At 31.4% G+C, this 25,532-nt stretch overlaps 1 protein-coding gene across 1 annotated transcript; it reads left to right on the top strand.

Moving 5' to 3' along the window:
• Positions 1-434: 434 nt before the first annotated feature.
• Positions 435-25,532, top strand: LOC134707829 (dual specificity mitogen-activated protein kinase kinase 7-like). The gene is made up of 13 exons (XM_063567902.1): positions 435-647; positions 3,314-3,428; positions 7,100-7,166; positions 8,065-8,178; positions 8,966-9,085; positions 9,954-10,061; positions 10,785-10,836; positions 14,262-14,389; positions 14,946-15,026; positions 17,122-17,264; positions 21,428-21,473; positions 22,546-22,649; positions 23,494-25,532. Exons 1-12 carry the CDS (start codon positions 470-472, stop codon positions 22,642-22,644), a joined length of 1,251 nt encoding a protein of 416 aa, XP_063423972.1. The 5' UTR covers positions 435-469; the 3' UTR covers positions 22,645-22,649; positions 23,494-25,532.

The raw sequence follows: 25,532 nt of genomic DNA, 5'->3' as shown, positions 1-25,532 counted from the left end.
ATCTCGATAATATTTTATTTTAGATTTCAAGAAACTCGTTTCATATATAGTTTAAAGACTAGGACCAATTAAAAATTTAGCAATTTGTTTGAATTCTCATTTTTGCCATTTATTAAACACGTCAGCTTAAAAAAGATATTGTCAAAACGTTCTATAGGGTCTACTTTGTATCATGTGACGAGTTTGAACTGAGCACTTAGTTTGCCACGGTAAATGATAGCACTAACACTTGGTAATTTAAATGACATAATCATGTTAGACATCGCTCATTCTGTTCAATGCATTATTGGCCAGTAATCTTTATTTTGTTTACTTCGTTTTCATTTCGTCTTTTCGTTAGATTATTATGCACGAACTCGATAGCACGAACAAGTATGGACTATTTGTCAGGACATAACTGTAAATATTTAAAGCGCACAAATGATTTACACAAGCACTTTACCGATTCCGATTTTATCATGTGATCAAAATGTCTTCGACTCTACAGCAAAAAATAAATGAGTTAGAACGAAGATTGAAGCTTGAAAACAAATCAAGGGATCATGATAGAACAAAACCTATGGTTATGGGGAATGATTTTCCAATTTCGAGACCACCAAAGGCAGAGTCGGGACACCCTAGTCCTGCTAGAAGACCTAGACCTGGGCGTACGTTTTCAGTTTGTTAAACATAAACAATGGAATTTATTGCTCTATTAACACAATTTTGCCACCTTTATCCCTAAAAACAGTCTATTGTATTTCAAACTGTACACTTATTTAGCTTTAATTCGATTTATCTTACATTCAGATTATAATGAAATGACATCATTATCAGATTAACATTGCTTCCATTCAAGTATTTGTTATCATTTTCACTGTTTTGCAAATATCATTATAAACATGATTAAAACTTCAGCATTTGAAGCATAAATTAATGATTCCCATGATGAATTGATTAGAGTGGCATTTATACAGTGCCAAATAACATGTTCCATGATTGTTTGATTGATATTGCTTTGTCCAGTGGCAAATTAAAACCTTTTGTCAATCTTTTCCATCAGTGTTCTCCCGGGGCCTTTAAGCACCATGGTAATATGATGCTATATTTCATGAATGTGATGCTGACTGACAGTTTTTTTCAAGTAATCAATTATGTTAGGCCAAAAAAAAATATATGTCTGTTTACGGTTACCCAACCGACCCTATTTTAGCACGACCCTAACCCATTTTATTTCCGTTGTAAAGTGAAAAATAAACTGAACTTGTGTTAAAAGTGAAGATAGTGTTGCCTGATACATCCCAATGATCATAATGATTGCTGTTTTAAGGAAATTTGAGACTTGTGTGATGAAATAAACATTTTGCCGGCATTTTTTTCTAATCAATAACATAGGGAAATAATCCAATCATACGGAAAAAATACGGGTTAGCTCAGCCAATTGACAAATCAGACCACGGCAAGACAGACCTCACAACTCAAAATCATGACACAAAAAATAAAAAATGAAAAAAAAATGAAATGAAAATACCAACCTACTTACATGTAAAATGTACCCTATTTATTTTCATGATTTAACCTTATACAGACACATATATTTTTTTGGCCTTATGAATGTGATGCTATATTTTTAGAAACAATAAAAGATGGTATTTCAAAGTTTCCAGCTTATTTGGATGCTAAATGAAATATTTGGGAAGAACACTGATATTTTTCGATTTGGCCGTCCTAGGAAACTCTGTCATTGCTTCATTTTCATTGCTGTTTGGGTAAACATGGTCTGAATCATGCTTTAAAATCCATCTTCTTTGAAATTTGTACAAATTCAATATAGAAAACCATATCAAGTGCCTATCAAGGAACAAAATAAAACAATTTGCCTACCTACATGTACATGTACATGTACAAATGTACCTATACCCATAACCTGAAAACCTCAGATGGGAAGGGGAGACAAAGATATTTTTAATGTTGGCCTAAAAGGTAAGATATCTTCAAGTTTCTGAAAGGCAAATATTTTTTCTGTTCAATTCCTATCAACTTCAGGTTGATGGAATAGTGAGGTTTAATGTAGGCCACTTTAAAGGCATCAATGAAGATGAGGAATCTTGCACAAATTTTATGTAAATAGTATTAATAGGGATTGGATACAGATTCTGAGGGCAGTAAGATCAGAAAATCACTCCTTAGTACAAAATCTCAAAATTAAAGGAATTAATTTGTCACTAGAGGTTAAAGCATTAACAAAAAAGATCAATCAATCAAACCAAGGGTAAACTGAACCTAATTAAAAATTTATTACTATTACTATTGTGAATTTTGAAGTATTGACTAGAATGTAAGATTATTCTATAGTCTTTGGGATTACCATAAAAATCTGCATACAAATTAGATAATTTTTTTTATTGGAATACTCACCCAATTGCATGAGTCACATCGTCATTTGTAAAAATTTTACAGTAATTTCTGAAATTTCATTATATTTAGGTTAAGACTCATTAATTTATGTTGTCATCAAGTCTGAGTCCTGATCATTGTACAAGTATCAATTCAAGTCATAACAAGTCAGTCTTCTATAGTATACATACTTATAATATTATGTCATTGGCAGATGAAAAATTGACCTGACCACAAGGGTTAACAAACTGTACCCCATCAAATACTGTAAATTCAGAAATTAATGCCAAGTTTTTATTATTGCGAAAACTGCGACTGAGTTGTAAGCGCAATAATTTAAACTCGCATTTTCAAATGTTTTACATGAATTTAACAGGATTTTTCTCAAAATCTTAAAAATTAAAATGGCATTTAATTCTAAAATGACAATATCGCAATAACAAATGCACGCAATAATTTCAGAATTTACAGTACTTTAATTTCTTTCTTTAAAAAATTGAAGCATACATTGTAGTTGTCTGTAAATTCCCCAGCTCATTTGAGTGTCACTGATGAGTCTTTAATAGATGAAAGCTTGTCTTACTAACAAAATGTTCAGCCTGGAATCTGTGATGAGTTTATTTTATTCACTGTAGAATGAAAAATCTAGTTTCACTATATCAACATATTATCAAGTGAGCTTCTGTAAAGAAGTTCGGAAGTGAAGTGCAGGACTGGAAGTATTAAGATGTAATTGTAAACAAATTTTGGGGTCCTAAATGCAATATTAATGATAGTAAAAATACAAGAGCAAAAAACAGAAAAAAAGTAGACAGACATGAACCACAATATCTAATAATTACCCAAAACTTGCATGTGTTAGAAATATAGGTAGTACATGTATATCATTGTCTTCTGTCTTCTTTTTGTGTTATTATTTTGTCATTGTCTGTTTTAGTGGGTGAAATAGGTACTGCATTTTCTAGACCAAGTTCTGCACCTCCTCCAGGTAGACGAAGACCAGCAGCTAACTTAGATTTGGGAGGAAGTAGAGCACCTAGGCAGTATGACGGGTAAGAATTCATGTCAAATAACTTGAGATTGTGCAGTTACATTGTAATATGTTTAAGGATGTACTTGGGTGAGGTTTTGAAATTTGCGTCAGATGTTAGGATTCCTTTGAGTTTCTCCATACAATACATGTACACTGTAATAAAGGTCATTTAACAAAATTTAAGGAGATTCTTGATTTTCTTTCTTTTGATTTGAGACCCAAATGTTACCAATGCAAATGTATAAAGATAAAAGTCTGAGTCAGCCTATTCCCGCTATATTTTAACAATCAATTTTCTTGAAAAGGAGTTCCATGACCTATCAATATCTTTAGTTTACTTTAATCCTTAATAAATGCTCTTCAAACTTTAAGTATCAATTTTAAATTTATTTAATTTCACCTAAGTAAATCCTTAAAACAGTTGAAATAACTTGTTTAGTACCAGTAGAAGTTGAGGAAAAGTATGACAAAAGGATTTTTAAAGTTGTGTCAACATAAGGGAAAAAATCGATCCATTTTTATATCCACAAACCAGATGTAAGTTTCTGACTGATCAAAAAATTTACAACTCATCAATTTTCTGACCAAAAATGAAGTCCGTTGAAGTCATTGACATTCTAGACTATTAAGCAGTACATGTATCTAAGACAGTGCTACAGAGTGAATATTCCTTTAGTGCAATGAAGTGAACATTCTTCTAGTGTAATGAAGTGAACTTTCTGTGAGTGCAATAAATGAAGTGAACATTCCTTAGATCTCATTCTGTCAATTACATCAATTTACTACTAATGTTTACTCAGATATTCCACTTACAAAAATGTAATTTCAACCGTTTGAAGGAACTGAATTAGATTGAAATTAATTTCTGCTAGTTGTCTCCAATAGACCGTTAGTTGTTTTCCCGCGCTTCATGGGATATAGCCATTCTGCACGACAGGGCCGACTCGACTAGACATGTTTATCCAGCACATTGCACTGTCGTGTAGGTATTCAATTTGAACTTTAGTTTGGTTTTTATACGACCGCAAATTTTGAAAAAAATTTCGTCGTATATTGCTATCACGTTGGCGTCGTTGTCGTCGTCGTCGTCGTCGTCGTCCGAATACTTTTAGTTTTCGCACTCTAACTTTAGTAAAAGTGAATAGAAATCTATGAAATTTTAACACAAGGTTTATGACCATAAAAGGAAGGCTGGTATTGATTTTGGGAGTTTTGGTCCCAACATTTTAGGAATTAGGGGCCAAAAAGGGCCCAAATAAGCATTTTCTTGGTTTTCGCACTATAACTTTAGTTTAAGTTAATAGAAATCTATGAAATTTTGACACAAGGTTTATGACCACAAAAGAAAGGTTGGGATTGATTTTGGGAGTTTTGGTTTCAACAGTTTAGGAATTAGGGGCCAAAAAAGGGCCCAAATAAGCATTATTCTTGGTTTTCGCACAATAACTTTAGTTCCAGTTAATAGAAATCAATGAAATTTAAACACAATGTTTATGACCACAAAAGGAAGGTTGGTATTGATTTTGGGAGTTTCGGCCCCAACAGTTTAGGAATTAGGGGCCAAAAAGGGACCCAAATAAGCATTTTTCTTGGTTTTCGCACCATAGCGTTGGTATAAGTAAATAGAAATCTATGAAATTTAAACACAAGGTTTATGACTATAAAAGGAAGGTTGGTATTGATTTTGGGAGTTTTGGTCCCACCAGTTAAGGAAAAAGAGGCCCAAAGGGTCTAAAATTAAACTTTGTTTGATTTCATCAAAATTGAATAATTGGGGTTCTTTAATATGCCGAATCTAACTGTGTATGTAGATTCTTAATTTTTGGTCCAGTTTTCAAATTGGTCTACATTAAGGTCCAAAGGGTCCAAAATTAAACTTAGTTTGATTTTAACAAAAATTGAAACCTTGGGGTTCTTTGATATGCTGAATCTAAAAATGTACTTAGATTTTTGATTATTGGCCCAGTTTTCAAGTTGGCCCAAATTGAGGTCCAAAATTAAACATTGTTTGATTTCATCAAAATTTGAATAATTGGGGTTCTTTGATATGCCAAATCTAACTGTGTATGTAGATTCTTAATTTTTGGTCCAGTTTTAAAATTGGTCTAAATTAAAGTGCAAAGGGTCCAAAATTAAACTAAGTTTGATTTTAACAAAAATTAAATTCTTGGGCCTCTTTGATATGCTGAATCTAAACATGTACTTAGATTTTTGATTATGGGCCCAGTTTTCAAGTTGGTCCAAATCAGGATCTAAAATTATTATATTAAGTATTGTGCAATAGCAAGTCTTTTCAATTGCACAGTATTGTGCAATGGCAAGAAATATCTAATTTCACAATATTGTGAAATAGCAATTTTTTTTTTAATTAAGAGTTATCTTTCTTTGTCCAGTATAGTAAGCAAGAAATATCTGCAAGAATTTTTTTTAATTGGAGTTATCTTTCTTTGTCCAGAATCAACTTAAATCTTTGTTATATACAATATACAATGTATATTCACTTTTTACTACCAACTGATAAATTTAAATAATCTTTACCATTTAGTGATAACAAGCAGTTTTTTTTACATCTTAATATTTTATGATGTATTTAAATGAGTAGTAATTGTTGCAAACTCCATTCGAATATTTTAATTGAAATTAGTTTTGGAATAAGGGAAAGGGGGATGTGATTAAGAATTGGGTTCAATTTTTCTCATTTGAAATTTCATAAATAAAAAGAAAATTTCTTCAAACATTTTTTTGAGAGGATTAATATTCAACAGCATAGTGAATTGCTCTAAGAGAAAACAAAAATTTTAAGTTCATTTGAATACATTCATTCTGTGTCAGAAACCTATGCTGTGTCAACTATTTAATCACAATCCAAATTTAGAGCGGAATCCAGCTTGAATGTTGTGTCCATACTTGCCCCAACCGTTCAGGGTTCAACCTCTGCGGTCGTATAAAGCTACGCCCTGCGGAGCATCTGGTTATTAGTTTTATGTGCTTAGAGATGGGTAGTCCATGTAGTCTATGGGTGTAGTAATTGTAGAAGAAAACATTTTATACAAGTGTATTACAATTTTTATCATGAAAACTTTTTTATTAAGAAATACACAAGGTCAAGGTGCATTGAATAGCATCTTTCTGTTCTTCCTAGACTCTCATGGACAAAGGGAGATAATCCAATTTAAAGTGTTTGCCTGAATATGTTTCTAATTGTACATTATTGTGAAGAACAAGTTAGTTTAAAGTTTTTAAAATGAAATTTCAATTTTAGGAAAAAAATCTCGCTTCTTTTTATTGCTCTCTCCTTTTGATATACAAGATGAGTTTCGATAAGCAGAATGATGCATGATCGTGCATGTTAAGAAAAATAGCAGAACTTTACAAATCCGAGTTCTAGACTTACATGTAACCCCTGTTTTGTTTTAGTTAAACAAGTTTTTACATGTAGTTGTAAATGGAAAGAGATCTAGATCAAAGAAAGACAAATTCAAACATTTTTTTTTAAAGAGTTTGGCTACAAATGTGTATAGACTTTGAAGTGCCCATATGTTTTATAATTTATACAATAAAAAATTTAAGAAATTACTCCAGGTGATCTAATTTGTTCTAAGCTTGCTGTGAAATTTTTTTCAAACAGTGATTTTTTTTCCAACCACCAAAAAATACACCTTACATGTAATTATGTATTCTTAATTTTAGAGCTGAAATTGAACAGAAATACCAAGAAATTATGAAGATGACACAAATTCTTACATTTTATGGTCAGGTAAGTCAATATATAAGATAAATAGAGTTGAGCATATGTTGACAATTGTGAGCTGAGAGAATAAAATCAGATCACACATTAAATTTAAGATGAGTTATTCATTAGTTGATAGGGTATATGTTTAGATGAAAGAGTAAAATTGCATTAAAGATGTATTTTAAGTTTAGAATAAAAAAAAATCCATTTTCCAAAATAGAAATAAAAGATAACTCTCTTGATTTCTCCTTTATTTTATATGTTGTTAGTATTAGTGGTTCCGCTTTAAGGATAATTATTTGCAATAAAATTTCTTGCCAGTTGCAATATTTCTTTGAACAGATATACATTGTATTATGTACATTGTAAATAGATTCTACATGTTCTGCAGATATTGTATTTTAAATTAAAATATTTGAATTCTCCATTCTTTTAAATGATGGTTCTTAATTATTAGATAGAAAATAATTTTGACTGTTAAAAATGTTTAAGTCCACATGATTTGGTGTAGAATGTTTTTTGTTGATACATTTTAAGTGATTTATGACTTGCTGAAAAAGAGGAGAATAAGATCATGATTTCCTGAAACCAATAGGTTCGCAAGCATTCAGGAAACATAATGTGTAATAAATCAATGTCAGAAGATTTTTATGTATTTGATACTAATATTAAAAAGAAGATGTGGTATGATTGCCAATGAGACAACTATCCACAAAAGACCAAAATGACACAAGCATTAACAACTATAGGTCAGCGTACGGCTTTCAACAATGAGTAAAACCCATACTGCATAGTCAGCTATAAAAGACCCGATAAGACAATGTAAAACAATTCAAACGAGAAAACTAAAGGCCTTATTTATGTAAAAAAAAATGAACGAAAAACAAATATGTAACTAATGTTATTTTTTTTTTTTTAATAGAAATATCAAGCTGACATTGCTGAGCTGGAAGCACGTGGAGATCTGGGTCATGGTACATGTGGCCAAGTTGTAAAAATGGAACACAAATCGACAGGTCATTTAATGGCTGTTAAGGTATGAAGAATTAGAACTTAGAGATACCTCATGTAGTCCTGTAAATATATTCCAGACGAATGCAAAGCCTAAATTGTTGACAAATTGCCTACCAATGTTGTATTGAACATTTACTATGTAGAGCATGGCATAAACAAATTTGTTTTGATTCTAATAGAAAAGTTCTGGCCTTAAAGACATAAAACTTTGCTCAGTGCTATGAGCACAAAAGTCATGCTTGAAACATGAAATCCAGCAATTTGATTGGTTGATTTTCGAGTCTGAGTACAAAAATCATGCTTGAAAGTTTTATGACTGTGAGGCCTGAACTTTTGTAATTTAGAGTAGACCTACAAGACACTACATGTTTCACAATACAGATACATGATGACTTTTTTGAAGAATTATTTTATTTTATTTCCTACCAAACAATACATACATTGTACAAAAATGTAATTTTTGGCATCCATTACAAATACAGCTGATGTTTCAATTTTAATTCTGATGTCACACATGCGCTGCCCATGTTTTATTAGAATAAGAACATGGCTTTGTTTACAATCACAAATGTGCACCTAATTTTATTTATGGAATTAAGCCTTGTTTTGTTTACGAAACCCAAAAAGATTGTTAAATTAGAATTTAGTATGAAATGTTGCATCATTTTAAAAATAGTGGAAAATCCTTGTAGTAATATTAGACATCACACTATCTTTATAGTAAATGTTCTGTTTGTGTTATTGTAAAATATATGTATTGTGTTAAACAAAACAATGAATATGTGCTCATTATTTTTTACAATTTTCAGCAAATGCGTAGATCTGGTAACAAGGAAGAAAATAAGAGAATTATAATGGATTTAGAAGTAGTATTAAAATGTACAGATTATCCTTATATCGTACAATGTATAGGATGTTTTATTACGGCTGTAAGTCTTAATTAACTTAGCACATTAAAATCTATTTTAAACTAGAACATACCTGGGAAATCGTTTATAAAAGAAGGGTGAAGGTTTTAGAGGGACAGTCAAACTCATAGATTGAAAAAATAAACTGAAAAGGCCATGGCTAAAAATGAAAAAGACACATGGAAACTAAAGACTAAGAAACATGAACCCCACTAAAAACTGATGGTGAATATAAATTGTTGTAGAATGAATTTTCCAGATAGATTTTATGACCGAAGAATTTTAGGCAAGCTTACAAAAGCTTACATTCATTTCGTGACAAAAGTCTTAGCCTGCGGGTACTCTGGTGACAGTACATTTTTATAGCACAACTCCTTTTTTTCAAATTAAGTCCGTTATTATTTTTTTTATGCTCCATTTATGGACAATATGTTTTCTGGTCTGTGCATTTGTCTGTCCATTCATCTGTTTGTCTATCTGTTTGTCTGTCCCTTTTTTCATCTGTCCGTCCGTACTCCGTTTGTCCATCTGTCTTTCCCACTCCAGATTAATGATGGTTAATATTTTTGGTCAAGGTAGTTTTTGATAAAGTTGGAAGTCCAATCAACTTGTTCCCAATGCTATGTCCAAAATGATTGGTTGACTTTTGATTGTTTAGCAAGTTTTTAACCAATCACAACATTTAATTTTGGTGCACACTTTTAAAAATATTACCCAGAAATTGAGAATGCATTAGATTCTGAAATAGTGAATTGGTAAACGAATTACTTCAGAAAAACTTTGTATTTGTAAATGTACTTCCAGGCTTTCTACAAGAATACAACTTTCATTGTTTATCACCATCTTGAACATTTCTTTTGATAATTTAGCATCTATTTGTATTATACAGAGTGAAGTATGGATCTGCATGGAGTTAATGTCAACGTGTTTAGATAAATTGTTAAAAAGAACAAAAACACCAATACCAGAGAGGATTCTGGGTAAAATGGCAGTTGCAGTAAGTATGAATAGAGTTTCTAAACATTTTATTATTTTGAAGCAGAACAAATCTGAAACCTATTATGATAAAGTTTACAACAAATAAATACAAGTTTAGACACTGGAATCTTTGTTAATAGATAACAGTAAATAACAAGAAGTAGGTATAAATATTTATTGAAAAATGTGTATACTGGTATAGTTATCTTTATTAATGGAAACTCAGATGACATGTGACAGTTATGTCAGGGGGAAATGACTTAGATATACTGATGATTCATCTGACTTAGTTTGCATAATACCTGCTTTTGTGGATTTTCTTTGTACAGGTAAACTACACTGACATTTTATTTATACAGATCTGAGAAATTTTTAAATAATTTTCAATCATAATTTGAAATTGACTTCTTTAATTTTGGAACAATCAGTTCAACTAGTTGAAAGAAGATGTGGTATGACTGCCAATGAGACAACTCTCCATTCAATTCACTATTTGTTAAAGAAACAATTATAGGTATTCAATAGGGAGCATTGGCTCACATCAAAACAGCAATCTAGTATGAAGTTGCTTTTGTTAGTTTTCAGCCAGCAACAAATGAGCACTTTCTGTTTTAAAATGAATAACTGAAAATTTAAAGAGGTTTTCAATGTTAGTCATGTGATTAGTTGCAGATATGTGTAACAATGTTATTTTTTGTTATCAATGTTATTTTTTGTTATCAATGATATTTTTTGTTAACAGATTGTAAAAGCACTTAATTATCTGAAGGAAGAACATGGAGTTATTCATAGAGGTAATGTACATTTACACAAGGAACATCTGTGGGGGTCAGGAGGGGGTTTACAGAATAAAAGATTTGTAATCTAAAAAATAAAAGAAAATAGATTTAAGAAGATGTGGTATGATTACCATTTAGACACCTCTTCTTCCAAGTCTGACACAATTTGTAAAAGTAAACCATTGAACCAAAATTCTAGATAAGAAAAGAATAAATTCAGCTGGTGTCAAAGAAGCAAATGATTTATGTGATTCTTTAAAAATTATGTATGATATTGAAGGCCTGTGACACAACCAAGAAAAATATGGGACTAGGCATTTGCCTTTGAAAATTTTTAACAATTATTAGATTAGAAATTCATTAAAGATTATATTAAGATTGTAGTATGAATGAATCAGTGTTCCAGCTAGGCCGTTTTCAGAGGGTGCAGCGCCCGCCCTTTTCCGAGTGGCGCCCTGTGCCCTTTTTACAGTTTCCAGGGCGCCCTGCCTTTTTTGAAGATCGATTGCATTTTAATTTGTGCGTATTGATATGATACGCTAATTACTAAATTTTGCCTGGGGAAAAGTTTATGACTTTGTTTACATCCCCAAGCTAATCAATGGTTACAACTGGTTTCATAATCTGTTGTTATAGGTAATCCGTTTATCGGATGGGTCAATAATGATCATCAACATTATATTCATTCAAATAGAATCGGTGAAGAAATGTGCATACAACAACTTGGGCACAATTTGCGATGTTTACCGTAGTATCATGGAGACAGAAAGTTGGAAAACCATAATAAACTTGTTGAAGACATTGTTTTACTTGTTTTCCGTAAAATAAACAGAAAATTCAGACGTATTTCTCATTGAATGCCTTCATTTTTGATACGAAAATAACAAAATCGGCCGCCATATTGTGATCATATTTACATCATATTTACGTACTGTTTATAATCCTCCAAAGAAGGAGCACACCGGAATCAAGAAAGATAACACAATCTGATTTTTTTCCTAGCATTGAGTAACTCATTTACATATTCTAAAATATGTCTCCATACTTCTTGCTTAAGAATATATATGTTTAGGTATTTATTTTGAGTTATTGGAAAATTTAAAGAGGGTCTTAGTAGCTGTGTTGGTAGGGTGCCTTGGTCATCTTTTTCTGTTTTCTTTATTTTTTATACAATTTTTCACTATTGCTTTATATCCTAAACTTGTGAATTTACTGAGCACAGCTGTTTTGTGCTGTATTGCCATTAAGCACAGCAGGGGTAAAAAGGTGAAACTGGTAAAATGTGGCAGACCATAGAAACAGTATGAAACAGGTCACCTTTCAAAACATACTGCATATAAAGTTCAACTGTGACAAGCAATGATAAAAAAACTTGTGTGACAAGCTGCTTTACAAGTTTTTCAGCCTTAAAAGTAGAAAGATAGAGTTCTATATGGGCTAATGATGGTGTTCTTGTATAACCTGTGACTCAAGGAATAAACACAAATGTTTGATTAACATCTTTTATTAAAATATGCCCTTTTCATATTATCATATCGCGCGTTAGATGCCCTTTTTCAGGATTGGCACCCTGCCCTTTTGAAAACCTAGCTGGAACACTGTGAATGATTGCAAAATGATATTATGTATTTAAAAAAAGATAAAATTTAAAACACTATCAAAGATCAACATATATAGCATTATTGATTCAAAATAAAACCTAAACAATGAGTTAATTGCATATTGAAATAGTATATCCTACGGTAGTCTATAATCAGTCATCTAGTTGATTCGTTCAGTATTTTTATTTGTACTTATCACATGGGACAACTCCGCATTGACATCACTATGCTAATACCAGTGTTCAAAATTAGTGCAGAATACGATTTTTCTACTCTTCTAAAAAAAAACATTTTTAAAGATATGTTTTCGTTGTGATTCAAACTTTACAAAATCCCACTTCCGTCCCCAATTGCTTGCACTGAAAGGCTTTGTGTACATTTCATTCAGCGTCATCAATCTTAGTGGCGTATTTTTACGTTTTACGCGATTTTCCCGCGAAAAAACCCCATCCAAAATAAAAGGAAAACTATATGAAAAAACGATGTTCATACCATAATGTTTTTTCAGGAATACAGAGTAGGTTAATAAAAAATGATTTACATTTATTTTTCATAGAAAAAAAAATGTGATCCAATATAAAAAGATCAATATTCTGACCATCATGTCCGTAGGTAAATATTCATACAAAAATACATGTTGAATGTCATGGCTAAATTTGAGGTTTCCTTTTGAATAAACTCCCAAATTATTGCAAACTATTTCAAAGCAATATCACACAAACAAATAGTATAATTGCCTTAGACTGAAAAAAATCCCCTAATTGACAATAGAGCAATTTGATTGGGTAGAATGATTCAATGCATATCACATGGTTTTGACGCCATTGGAATTTGAATGTAAACAAACAGCAGCTTTAGTATGGATCAACATGGTACATTGAGTGACTGAGAAACAATGATGAGTAACCTAGCTTGACAGTACAGGGTAATAAAAAATCTACAGGAAACAAGAATGTGTCCAAAGTACACGGATGCCCCACTCGCACTATCCTTTTGCATCTTCCATGGACCGTGAAATTGGGTAATAATCTAATTTGGCATTAAAATTAGAAAGATTATACTATAGGGAACATATGTAGTTAGTTTCAAGTTGATTGGACTTCAATTTCATCAAAAACTACTTTGACCAAAAACTTTAACCTGAAACTCCCACTTTCATTTTATATGTTCAGTGGACCGTGAAATTGAAGTCAAAAATCTAATTTGGCTTGAAACAACAAGTGTACTAAGTTTCAAGTTGATTGGACTTCAGCTTCATCAAAAACTACCTTGACCAAAAAATTTAACTTGAACGGACGCACAGAAGGACGAACGGACGAACGGGGCCACATACCAGAAAACATAATGCCCCTCTACTATCGTAGGTGGGGCATAAAAATAGAAAAAAAATGTCCACAGGTGAATGACTTACCAACATAGCTGGATACAACCTGGAATGTTATTTTTATGGTCAAAGGGAGATAATCAGGATGAAAAAATAGAGATGTGGTAAGATCTATCCACAGGAGTTCTAATAACAAAGATGAAAACAATTAAAGGTCACTGTATACTTCAACAATGAGAACAACGTTAATTGAAAATGTGCCATGCATAAGTGTTGACATTGCTATTTTGTCATTGGTTCATATGTAACCGTGGATTTTACCTCTCAAAAACACATATCATCTAGGGTATGTTTATGTATTAAAAGAATAATGGTTAAGGACACCATTTCTTCCTTCTGAGTTTACATAATTTTATTCCAGATAAGCTGATCATATCTCTTGGTGTAGATAAAATAAAAAAGGAAGAAGATATGCACATGATATTCCTTGTTTTAATTTTATTCTTCTTTTTCAGATGTAAAACCTTCTAATATTTTGTTAGATGAAAATGGTACAGTTAAGTTATGTGATTTTGGTATTAGTGGAAGACTTGTGGACTCAAAAGCCAAAACAAGAAGTGCAGGATGTGCAGCATATATGGCAGTGAGTAGTTATTTTAATTTTGTAGCATGCCAATGGATATTCTTAAACAAAATACCTTGTATGAAACTTTTGTCACAATTTTCTCAGGAAATATGTATCAGAGCATCCTGAAATTTGATATCAAAATTCTTGTAAGCTAGCTTGACAGTATGATGTGTTTGCCAATGCATTGCCAATCAATATATAAAAAAAGAAGATGTGGTATGATTGCCAATGAGACAACTATCCACAAAAGATAGTAAGTTCCTATTTCCTAATACTTATAGCATGGATATCAAAAGTCAGCAATAAATAACAGCTCAACTTGTTGTTTCTAAGAGTGATTTTAACCTGAATATGGAAAAATTGAAAGACATACAAAGAAAACTCATGTAAGGAAGAAGATAGATGTATAAAGGCATTTTTTTTATAAGACTGTCCTTACTTTCTTTCAAAGAAAAGAAAAATAAGTTATTAATTTTTATGACTGTAAATAAAAGTAGTTTGTTTAAATTTAAATTTTAATCTTTGAATCAAGAACATCTAGAAGTTATTTAAGTAAACGTTTTCTTTCCAGCCTGAGAGAATTGACCCTCCTGATCCACAGAGACCAGATTATGATATTAGAGCAGATGTTTGGAGTTTAGGAATAACTTTGGTTAGTGGAAATAAAGTTCTATTAAATATACTGTGGATTCATTAATATTCCTTGGATACCAATTTATATGGATTTTGTGTGTACAGTAGAACCATGAATTTGAATGTTCAACGAATTGTTTTTTTTCTAAATTTATGTATGCAGACTTTTCCAAAACCATGAAATAATTAAGATATCCATAAAAATGCAAGTTTTCCTCATTCCACAAAAATTGGTATCCAAGAAAATAAAGAAATCCACAGTAGATGAACATCGTCTTTCTATTTATATGATTAATAACTCGTTGATTGGAATAATACTTAATTTGAGTTACATGAAAGGGATATGTCAGGTATAATGTCTATTCTAGTGTTGTTTATCTATATGTCGTTCAAATGGTTCAATTTTTTTTAGATTGGTTGATCATAATTAGATATAGAACAGGGGCGGATTTAGGCGGGGGCGTGGCGGGCGTGCGCCCCCCCCTAAAATTTGCAAAGCATGGGTCGACTTCAACATATTTAATGTATCAGAAGAGACCATTCAATCTTTTTTAACATTCAAAGTATATAAAACGGTCAGTTTAACAGAATCAACGTGATTACTAATCAACTGACCTACGCTTTATTAAAGTTCTATAAATGATTTCAAAGGAAGGTGTCAAACGCGGAGCTGCATTTGATGACAAATATAATAGGTTTTTAGCAGTTAAAGTAAAAACAAATGTTACATTGTATTTGCGGTTTTTCTAATCAATTTGTCGGATAATTGAAGTTCCAACACATCCCTTACTCACTTTCACAATTTATTCATGACACGGTCAAGAAAGCAGTCGGCAGGTGATATTCTTTTATAATATCCGTAATGAAAGATAGAAATACTGTTTCAAGCGAAAGGTTAGTTTATTAATTTGTATCTCTGTGTCTATATTTATTTCTCATTTGCAACCTAAATATTTAGCCGAAATCTGTACCGTATTACTGTATGCTTGGATCCCTAGAAAATAAACATAACTGCGTAAATGCATCTTATTTTAATTTTAGTTGTTTATGGCGAACACAGTTAAGTCTGGCACGACCTCCGAAAATCAAAAAAGTAAAAAAAGGACAATTAAAAATCGCTGGTAAAAGTAGAAATTTTCGTTTGAAAAACATATTGGTCTGGTGCGCAATTGTGATCTGTCTTGTCTCACTTTGCGTCCGTCTGTCCGCCCGTCTATCTGTTGATTGTTATCAGGTGTGGATTGATATAAAAAAGAAGATGTGGTATGATTGCCAATGAGACAACTATCCACAAAAGACCAAAATGACACAAACATTAACAACTATAGGTCACCGTACGGCCTTCAAGGCTGTTTCAGCTTTAAACTTTAATTCCTCGCTTATTTTAACACACAATAGTTCGAGATATCAACATTACACCCTTTTAGAAGAATATTTCAATAATTTTACCTTAAAAAACCTTCAAAATTTTTTCGCCTCGCTCCGCTCGGCAAAAATAAAAGTTGCGCCCCCCCTAACTTGAAATCCTGGATCCGCCCCTGTAGAAGAATGTTCAGAGAGTTTTCCATCATATCTTGATTTTCTTATTTTAAAACATCATTTATCTAATAAGGGAACTGAGAATTTAAATAGTTATACATTTGTTTAAAGATTGAAATTTCATTAAACTGCTGAAATTGTCTCAACTTACGACAGTTTCATATTTACATGCTTTAATAAATTTAAAACAAATGATCAAAAAGGTATGAACATTGTAGATTGATTATGAGGGTAGGAATGCCCTTCATGTTGGTCGTCAAACAGTCATTTTCAGCTACGTCAAATTGTGTTAGCGTTAAATTGGTTAATATTTTTACTGTGAGTCTTCAAAATATACTTATATCCTTTTATTTGTCAGCAGTCTGAAATAAGTCTTGTTACCATCATTTTTGGAAAAAAATAGCATGATCAGTCAAAATCAGCCGATTTTTATCGTCTAAAAGAAGGTGTACATTTTATTCGCATACACCAAAAACTACTGTTAACATTATTTTGCAAGAATTTTTACCGTTCATTGTTATGAAGGTACCCTCATTTATTCTTTTAATGTTAATGTGTTTTTTCTTTTTTAACAGGTAGAATTAGCGACTGGTGAATTTCCATATAAAAACTGTAAAACAGATTTTGAAGTATTAACAAAAGTTTTACAAGAAGATCCACCACTTTTGCCACCAAGTCGAGAGTTTTCACACGAGTTCTGTTCATTTGTTAGAGATTGGTGAGTTTTCACATGAGTTCTGTTCGTTTGTTAGAGATTGGTGAGTTTTCACATGAGTTTTGTTCATTTGTTAGAGATTGGTGAGTTTTTACAAGAGTTTTGTTCATTTGTTAGAGATTGGTGAGTTTCGCATGAGTTCTGTTCGTTTGTTAGAGATTGGATAGTTTTCACATGAGTTCTGTTCATTTGTTAGAGATTGGTGAGTTTTCACATGAGTTCTGTTCGTTTGTTAGAGATTGGTGAGTTTTTACATGAGTTCTGTTCGTTTGTTAGAGATTGGTGAGTTTTCACATGAGTTCTGTTCGTTTGTTAGAGATTGGTGAGTTTTCACATGAGTTCTGTTCGTTTGTTAGAGATTGATGAGTTTTTACATGAGTTCTGTTCGTTTGTTAGAGATTGGTGAGTTTTCACATGAGTTCTGTTCATTTGTTAGAGATTGGTGAGTTTTCACATGAGTTCTGTTCGTTTGTTAGAGATTGGTGAGTTTTCACATGAGTTTTGTTCATTTGTTAGAGATTGGTGAGTTTTTACATGAGTTTTGTTCGTTTGTTAGAGATTGGTGAGTTTTCACATGAGTTCTGTTCGTTTGTTAGAGATTGGATAGTTTTCACATGAGTTCTGTTCATTTGTTAGAGATTGGTGAGTTTTCACATGAGTTCTGTTCATTTGTTAGAGATTGGTGAGTTTTCACATGAGTACTGTTCATTTGTTAGAGATTGGTGAGTTTTCACAAGAGTTTTGATCATTTGTTATAGATTGGTGAGTTTTCACATGAGAATTGTTCATTTGGTAGATATTAGTGAGTTTTGTTCATTTGTTATAGATTGGTGAGTTTTCACACGAGAATTGTTCATTTGTTAGAGATTGGTGAGTCTTCACATGAGTTCTGTTCGTTTGTTAGAGATTGGTGAGTTTTCACATGAGTTCTGTTCATTTGTTAGAGATTGGTGAGTTTTCAAAAGAGTTCTGTTCATTTGTTAGAGATTGGATAGTTTTCACATGAGTTCTGTTCATTTGTTAGAGATTGGTGAGTCTTCACATGAGTTCTGTTCATTTGTTAGAGATTGGTAAGTTTTCACATGAGTTCTGTTCATTTGTTAGAGATAGGTGAGTTTTCCCATGAGTTCTGTTCATTTGTTAGAGATTGGTGAGTTTTAACATGAGATCTGTTCATTTGTTAGAGATTGGTGAGTTTTCACATGAGTTCTGTTCATTTGTTAGAGATTGGTGAGTTTTCACAAGAGTTCTGTTCATTTGTTAGAGATTGGTGAGTTTTCACAAGAGTTCTGTTCATTTGTTAGAGATTGGTGAGTCTTCACATGAGTTCTGTTCATTTGTTAGAGATTGGTGAGTTTTCACATGAGTTCTGTTCATTTGTTAGAGATAGGTGAGTTTTCCCATGAGTTCTGTTCATTTGTTAGAGATTGGATAGTTTTCACATGAGTTCTGTTCTTTTGTTATAGATTAGTGAGTTTTCACATGAGTTCTGTTCATTTGTTAGAGATTAGTGAGTTTTCACATGAGTTCTGTTCATTTGTTAGAGATTGGTGAGTTTTCACATGAGTACTGTTCATTTGTTAGAGATTGGTGAGTTTTCACATGAGTTTTGTTCATTTGTTAGAGATTGTTGAGTGTTCACAGGAGTTTTGTTCATTTGTTAGAGATTGGTGAGTTTTCACATGAGTTTTGTTCATTTGTTAGAGATTGGTGAGTTTTCACACGAGTTCTGTTCATTTGTTAGAGATTGGTGAGTCTTCACACGAGTTCTGTTCATTTGTTAGAGATTGGTGAGTTTTCACATGAGTTCTGTTCATTTGTTAGAGATAGGTGAGTTTTCCCATGAGTTCTGTTCATTTGTTAGAGATTGGATAGTTTTCACATGAGTTCTGTTCTTTTGTTATAGATTAGTGAGTTTTCACATGAGTTCTGTTCATTTGTTAGAGATTGGTGAGTCTTCACATGAGTTCTGTTCATTTGTTAGAGATTGGTGAGTTTTCACATGAGTTCTGTTCATTTGTTAGAGATTAGTGAGTTTTCACATGAGTTCTGTTCATTTGTTAGAGATTGGTGAGTTTTCACATGAGTACTGTTCATTTGTTAGAGATTGGTGAGTTTTCACAGGAGTTTTGTTCATTTGTTAGAGATTGGTGAGTGTTCACAGGAGTTTTGTTCATTTGTTAGAGATTAGTGAGTTTTCACATGAGTTTTGTTCATTTGTTAGAGATTGGCGAGTTTTCACAGGAGTTTTGTTCATTTGTTAGAGATTAGTAAGTTTTCACATGAGTTCTGTTCATTTGTTAGAGATTGGTGAGTTTTCACACAAGTTCTGTTCATTTGTTAGAGTTTGGTGAGTTTTCACATGAGTTCTGTTCATTTGTTATAGATTGGTGAGTTTTCACACGAGTTCTGTTCATTTGTTAGAGATTGGTGAGTTTTCACATGAGTTCTGTTCATTTGTTAGAGATTGGATAGTTTTCACATGAGTTTTGTTCATTTGTTAGAGATTGGTGAGTTTTCACATGAGTTTTGTTCATTTGTTAGAGATTGGTGAGTTTTTACATGAGTTTTGTTCATTTGTTATAGATTGGTGAGTTTTCACATGAGTTTTTTTTTATTTGTTAGAGATTTGAGTTTTCACATGAGTTTTGTTCATTTGTTATAGATTAGTGAGTTTTCACATGAGTTTTGTTCATTTGTTAGAGATTGTTGACTTTTCACATGATTTTTGTTCATTTGTTAGAGATTGGTGGGTTTTTACATGAGTTTTGTTCATTTGTTATAGTTTGGTGAGTTTTCACATGAGTTTTTTTTCATTTGTTAGAGATTTGAGTTTTCACATGAGTTTTTGTTCATTTGTCATAGATTAGTGAGTTTTCACATGAGTTTTGTTCATTTGTTAGAGATTGGTGACTTTTCACATGATTTTTGTTCATTTGTTAGAGATTGGTGACTTTTCACATGAGTTTTGTTCATTTGGTTAGATATTGGTGAGTTTTCACATGAGTTCTGTTCTTTTGTTAGAGATTGGTGAGTTTTCACATGAGTTTTGTTCAGTTATTAGAGATTGGTGAGTTTTCACATGAGTTCTATTCATTTGTTAGATATTGGTGAGTTTTCACATGAGTTTTGTTCATTTGTTTAAGATTGGTGAGTTTTTTCATCTCTCCACTTTTTTATCCCAGGCAATGAAAAAAAAAAAACACTTTTAAAGAGATTTTCTGGATTTACCTTCATCAGAAATGCACACAAAGTGAATTATTTGAAAGCCAAAGATATACATGTCATACTTTGTGTTGATCAAACAATCAAATATTACATTGTGTTATTTAAGCAGTCAAATATTACATTGTGCTGTAGCAAGTCAAATATTACATTGTGCTGTAGCAAGTCAAATTTACATTGTGTTTTTTAAACAATCAAATATTACATTTTGCTGTGGTAAGTCAAATATTACATTGTGTTATTTAAACAATCAAATATTACATTGTGCTGTAGTAAGTCAAATATTACATTGTGTTATTTAAGCAGTCAAATATTACATTGTGCCATAGCAACAGTCAAATATTACATTGTGCTGTAGCAAGTCAAATATTACATTGTGTTATTTAAGCAGTCAAATATTACATTGTGCCATAGCAACAGTCAAATATTACATTGTGCTGTAGCAAGTCAAATATTACATTGCATTATTTAAGCAGTCAAATATTACATTGTGCCATAGCAACAGTCAAATATTACATTGTGCTGTAGCAAGTCAAATATTACATTGTGTTATTTAAGCAGTCAAATATTACATTGTGCTGTAGCAAGTCAAATATTACATTGTGTCATTTAAGCAGTCAAATATTACATTGTGCCATAGCAACAGTCAAATATTACATTGTGCTGTAGCAGGTCAAATATTACATTATTTTATAACTGTAGTCAGACATCTTATTGTGCAGTAACAACAGTCATGACATAAATCACATTATGTAAGCATGCTTTTGCTAAGGTGAAGACACTATGATTTTTAAGATTTATGGTTTATCTAAAAAACACACATTAAATATCACTAAGATTAGAGAGTCAGAATGAACTATGTTATTAAGTCTCAAAAATGTTTTTGTGAAGAGGTAAGATTATGTCTTGTAATATATCTTTGCTTGTTTTTCTTTGAACAGTTTAACGAAAGATTATAAAAAGAGACCAAAGTATAAGAAATTATTAGTAAGTACTTTGTGTAAACAGCATATACAAAAGATTTAGAACAATAGTGGCAAAATGTATCTGTCAAAACAATTTTGAAAACAAGAAAACAACACAATGTATCTAAACAGATTAAAATTATACAAACAACAAATACGGCTATTTATTTATGGAACAAAAAGCAATTAATTGTACTTGTTTGGAAAAAAAAACTATTTTCACCAGAATCATAACTTACTTTTTCATTAATTTACACAACTGGTTTCTAGTTTATATAAAGAAGAGTTTAAGTAGAATTATCATATGAAACAGAATATAAAAAGAGAAAACTTAACCTTGGGAGTGCCAACTGTTTTCTATATAAAGTATTCTTCAAAGATATTGATGAAATAAACCGATTTTACTTCTCATTAAAGTTGAGAAAAAAAAAATGGGAAGAGATTTATAGATATTGAATTATTAGTAGTCATATTAATGGGTGACAGAAAAATATGTTGATGCAAGATATATGTCATGGGTATTTACAGGAACATGTATTTATTAAGAAATCTTAATGTGTATTTCCAGGAACATGTATTTATTGATATATTTCATGTATTTCCAGGAACATGTATTTATTGAGATATATTTCATGTGTATTTCCAGGAACATGTCTTTATTGAAATATATTTCATGTGTATTTCCAGGAACATGTTTTTATTGAGATATATTTTATGTGTATTTCCAGGAACATGAATTTATTGAGATATATTTCATGTGTATTTCCAGGACAATGTATTTATTGAGATATATTTCATGTGTATTTCCTGGAACATTTATTTATTAAGATATATTTCATGTGTATTTCCTGGAATATGTATTTATTAAGATATATTTCATGTGTATTTCCAGGAACATGTATTTATTAAGAGATGTTTTAATGTGTATTTCCAGGAACATGTATTTATTAAGACATCTTAATGTGTATTTCCAGGAACATGTATTTATTGAGAAATCTTAATGTGTATTTCCAGGAACATGTATTTATTAAGAAATCTTAATGTGTATTTCCAGGAACATGTATTTATTAAGAAATTTAAATGTGTATTTCCAGGAACATGTATTTATTAAGAAATATGAAAGAGAAGATGTGGATGTAGCAGCTTGGTTCTCAGAAGTATCTAAAGTAATGGCTAAATTTGAGCCTTCATGATAATGGTATGTTCAAAGTTAAAACAAAAGTTTTTAAATCTATTGCACAATCATTATCCCCTCTCTTCATAAAATTGGAGAACACACTTCTAAAAAAATGCAAGAAAACACAGTGCAAACTGCATTTGATAAGAATCAAGTTACAAAATTTAAAAAAGAATTTAAACCATATAAAGCATTCATATTAATGACAAACATCAATTCACAAGATAAAATAAAACAAAGACTAGTGGCATGAAAAAACCCAGCCTGATCCTATGTTTAAATTTGGTGTTTATCAAATATGAAAAGAAATTTACTCTTTTGGTATTGTTTGAATATAAGAAAAATAAATTAGGAATAGGATATTGTTTTTTTAAATGAGACGAGATTTTTCATTGATAAGCACAGGTGGTATTAGAATTTGTCTACTAAAGTTCTTTCATTATCACTTTAAAATTATGCATTTTGTCTTAGTTTTTGTTTGTTATAAATTCACAGCAATACATTTAGTTAAATTAACAAACTTATAATGAAATGTACTTTTAGAGTGTTATAAATTTTTTTATCATGGCCTGTTCAATTCGACTCTGGTATTATTCTAAGACTCCCATACCATACAAAGACCTGCAAATTTTACTTTTATATGATACATAACATCATATTACTGCACATGACTGTTCAGGCACATAACTTTGTTCATAGTCAAATTTATAATATACTTATTCATCATTCCTGTACTGAAATATTGTGATATTATCATAGCTATAGTGACATATAGTGTACTAAGAAAATTTTGTTATTAAAGGTAGCAATAAAAGTGTTGTCTAGATGTATAGAATGTAATATTTGGAAATGTTTTATTTTTCAGGCATATGAAGTTTAGTTGGTATTTTCATCATAAACAATTTAATACAATGCTGGTCATTGGTTCAAGTGGGAGCTAGCCAGTGGTGTTCGGTTTTTGTTTACGTGTGTGCATGTGTGATGCTGCTCAGAAGATTATCAAGACAAACTATGCGACTGTGAACCCATGTGACGGCCCAAGCTTCTGTTTTTGATTTTCAACAATTATGTATCTGCATAATGTGTAAAGGCTCAAGCATCTGTCTGCAAAAAAAATGAGCTAATATGTTGCATTAATGATATGGATTTATATAATACCCTGTACCACAGAAAATGCTTTTCTTTGTAAGAATGCAATAGTTGTATGACAAAAAATGAAAAAGAGACAAGCTTCAGTGGTATTTAATATCAACAATTTTGCCCTTTATTTTATTAAACATTTTCATGTTCTTCGACAGAAAAATATTTAACGACGACGATGCAAGTTTTTAACGACCTTGACTGTCTGCAGTGACCTTAAATCTATTTCTGCATCAATATATATGTAAGAGTACCACAATTTTATTTCCTTGAGTGACCATGTGAGAGCTTATAATTTTACTGTGTGTTGTGTGTATAAACTACCATATTTATGGATGAATTTGAGGAAAGTTGAATGATTGAGACGAGTGAACCATGAAAATTAGGTCATGGTCATATGAAAACTGCCATGAAGGTCAAAATCTATTAAAGTTGTGATCCCTGATCCATTCTGAGATGTGAACCATGAAAATGAGGTCATGGTCATATGAAAACTGCCATGGAGGTCAAAATGTATTAAAGTTGTGATCCCTGATCCATTCTGAGATATATGAACCATGAAAATGAGGTCATGGTCATATGAAAACTACCATGAAGGTCAAAATCTGTTTTACTTGTGATCCCTGAGATGAAATGTAAACAATAACTTCTGTCATCTGTACAATCATATGCCTGTAAATCTGTTTTGACACAAAAGGAATTGGGTGTAGTGCTTGTTCTTAAACTTTGTATATTGTTTGAGAGGGAACTTGACCAATTGTGAATAATTATTATATCCTGAAAAGTTGCACATATTTTCCCCTGATAGGAAAATAGAGCTGCAATTAGGCTTACAAAAAAATACATTTACTTTCTCATTCAAAATTGTTTGCAGTTACATATGAAGAATGTTGTGCTTGACAAGATATATGAGAATCTGGAGAAAATCCAATGTTTCCATACATAGCATTATAAATATATTGTTGCAGTATTCCAAATTTGGTATCAATGCTTCAGGTTATCTCTATCCAATCTGACATCTAGTTCAAAGTTCAAGGTCATAAATTGCAAATAACACCAACAGAAGGAAAAAATATGATTGAATGTCACTTTGAATTTTCAGTCATCTTGGTACAAAGCTTTGTTAGACTTTTATGAAAATAATGCATGGATCCTATTGAAGTTTAATGTCACATGACATAATGGAGTTTATTATCACATGACATTACTGAAGATGCCACATGAGATAATTGAAGATGTCACATGACATAATTGAAGATAACCATTCAACATTTGTGAGAATGTAACCAAAGCATTTGCTTTAAAATTCTATGTAAGCTTTTGGATATTGTTTAAAGAACTGTTCTGTATACAGTTCAATTTATGATTCAGTTCTGTTTTTAAAACAAAATGCTCTATTTTCACATGAATAATGTGAAATTTAGAAAAAGCTGTGCAATTTATTTAATTTATTTATGATGCTCAAGTTAAAAGAGTTTGTGAACTATTGTACTGCAAACTGGTATCGCGCTCTATACCAAGAAGGCAAATTATTATCAAAGGCTTTTTCCTTAAGTAATTTACTTCTTAAACTGGTTGGAATCCTGCAAATTCTTCTTTAATGTGAGCTATGTTTGAAAGTTGTCATGGAGATTACAGATCTGTCATCATCTTAAATCAAAGAGAAGTGCTTCCAGTATTATTCTCATTTTTCTGAGATGACTCTCATCAATTTAAATATTTTTTGTGGGAAAAAATTCACGAATAAAAAAAAACATCAGTTGA

The sequence above is a fragment of the Mytilus trossulus genome, chromosome 2 (assembly GCF_036588685.1).
Source record: "Mytilus trossulus isolate FHL-02 chromosome 2, PNRI_Mtr1.1.1.hap1, whole genome shotgun sequence".
NCBI classification, from domain to species: Eukaryota; Metazoa; Mollusca; class Bivalvia; order Mytilida; family Mytilidae; genus Mytilus; species Mytilus trossulus.
The sequence above is the reverse complement of the archived record's forward strand: the minus strand, read 5'-3'. Positions and strand labels throughout refer to the sequence as shown.

Coding starts and splice junctions, on each gene's coding strand:
- LOC134707829 (XM_063567902.1), top strand. CDS start 470: ATGTCTTCGACTCTACAGCAAAAAATAAATGAGTTAGAACGAAGATTG. Junction 17,265..21,427: donor TGTTCATTTGTTAGAGATTG/GTGAGTTTTCAC, acceptor TTCTTTGAACAG/TTTAACGAAAGATTATAAAA. Junction 21,474..22,545: donor CAAAGTATAAGAAATTATTA/GTAAGTACTTTG, acceptor GTGTATTTCCAG/GAACATGTATTTATTAAGAA.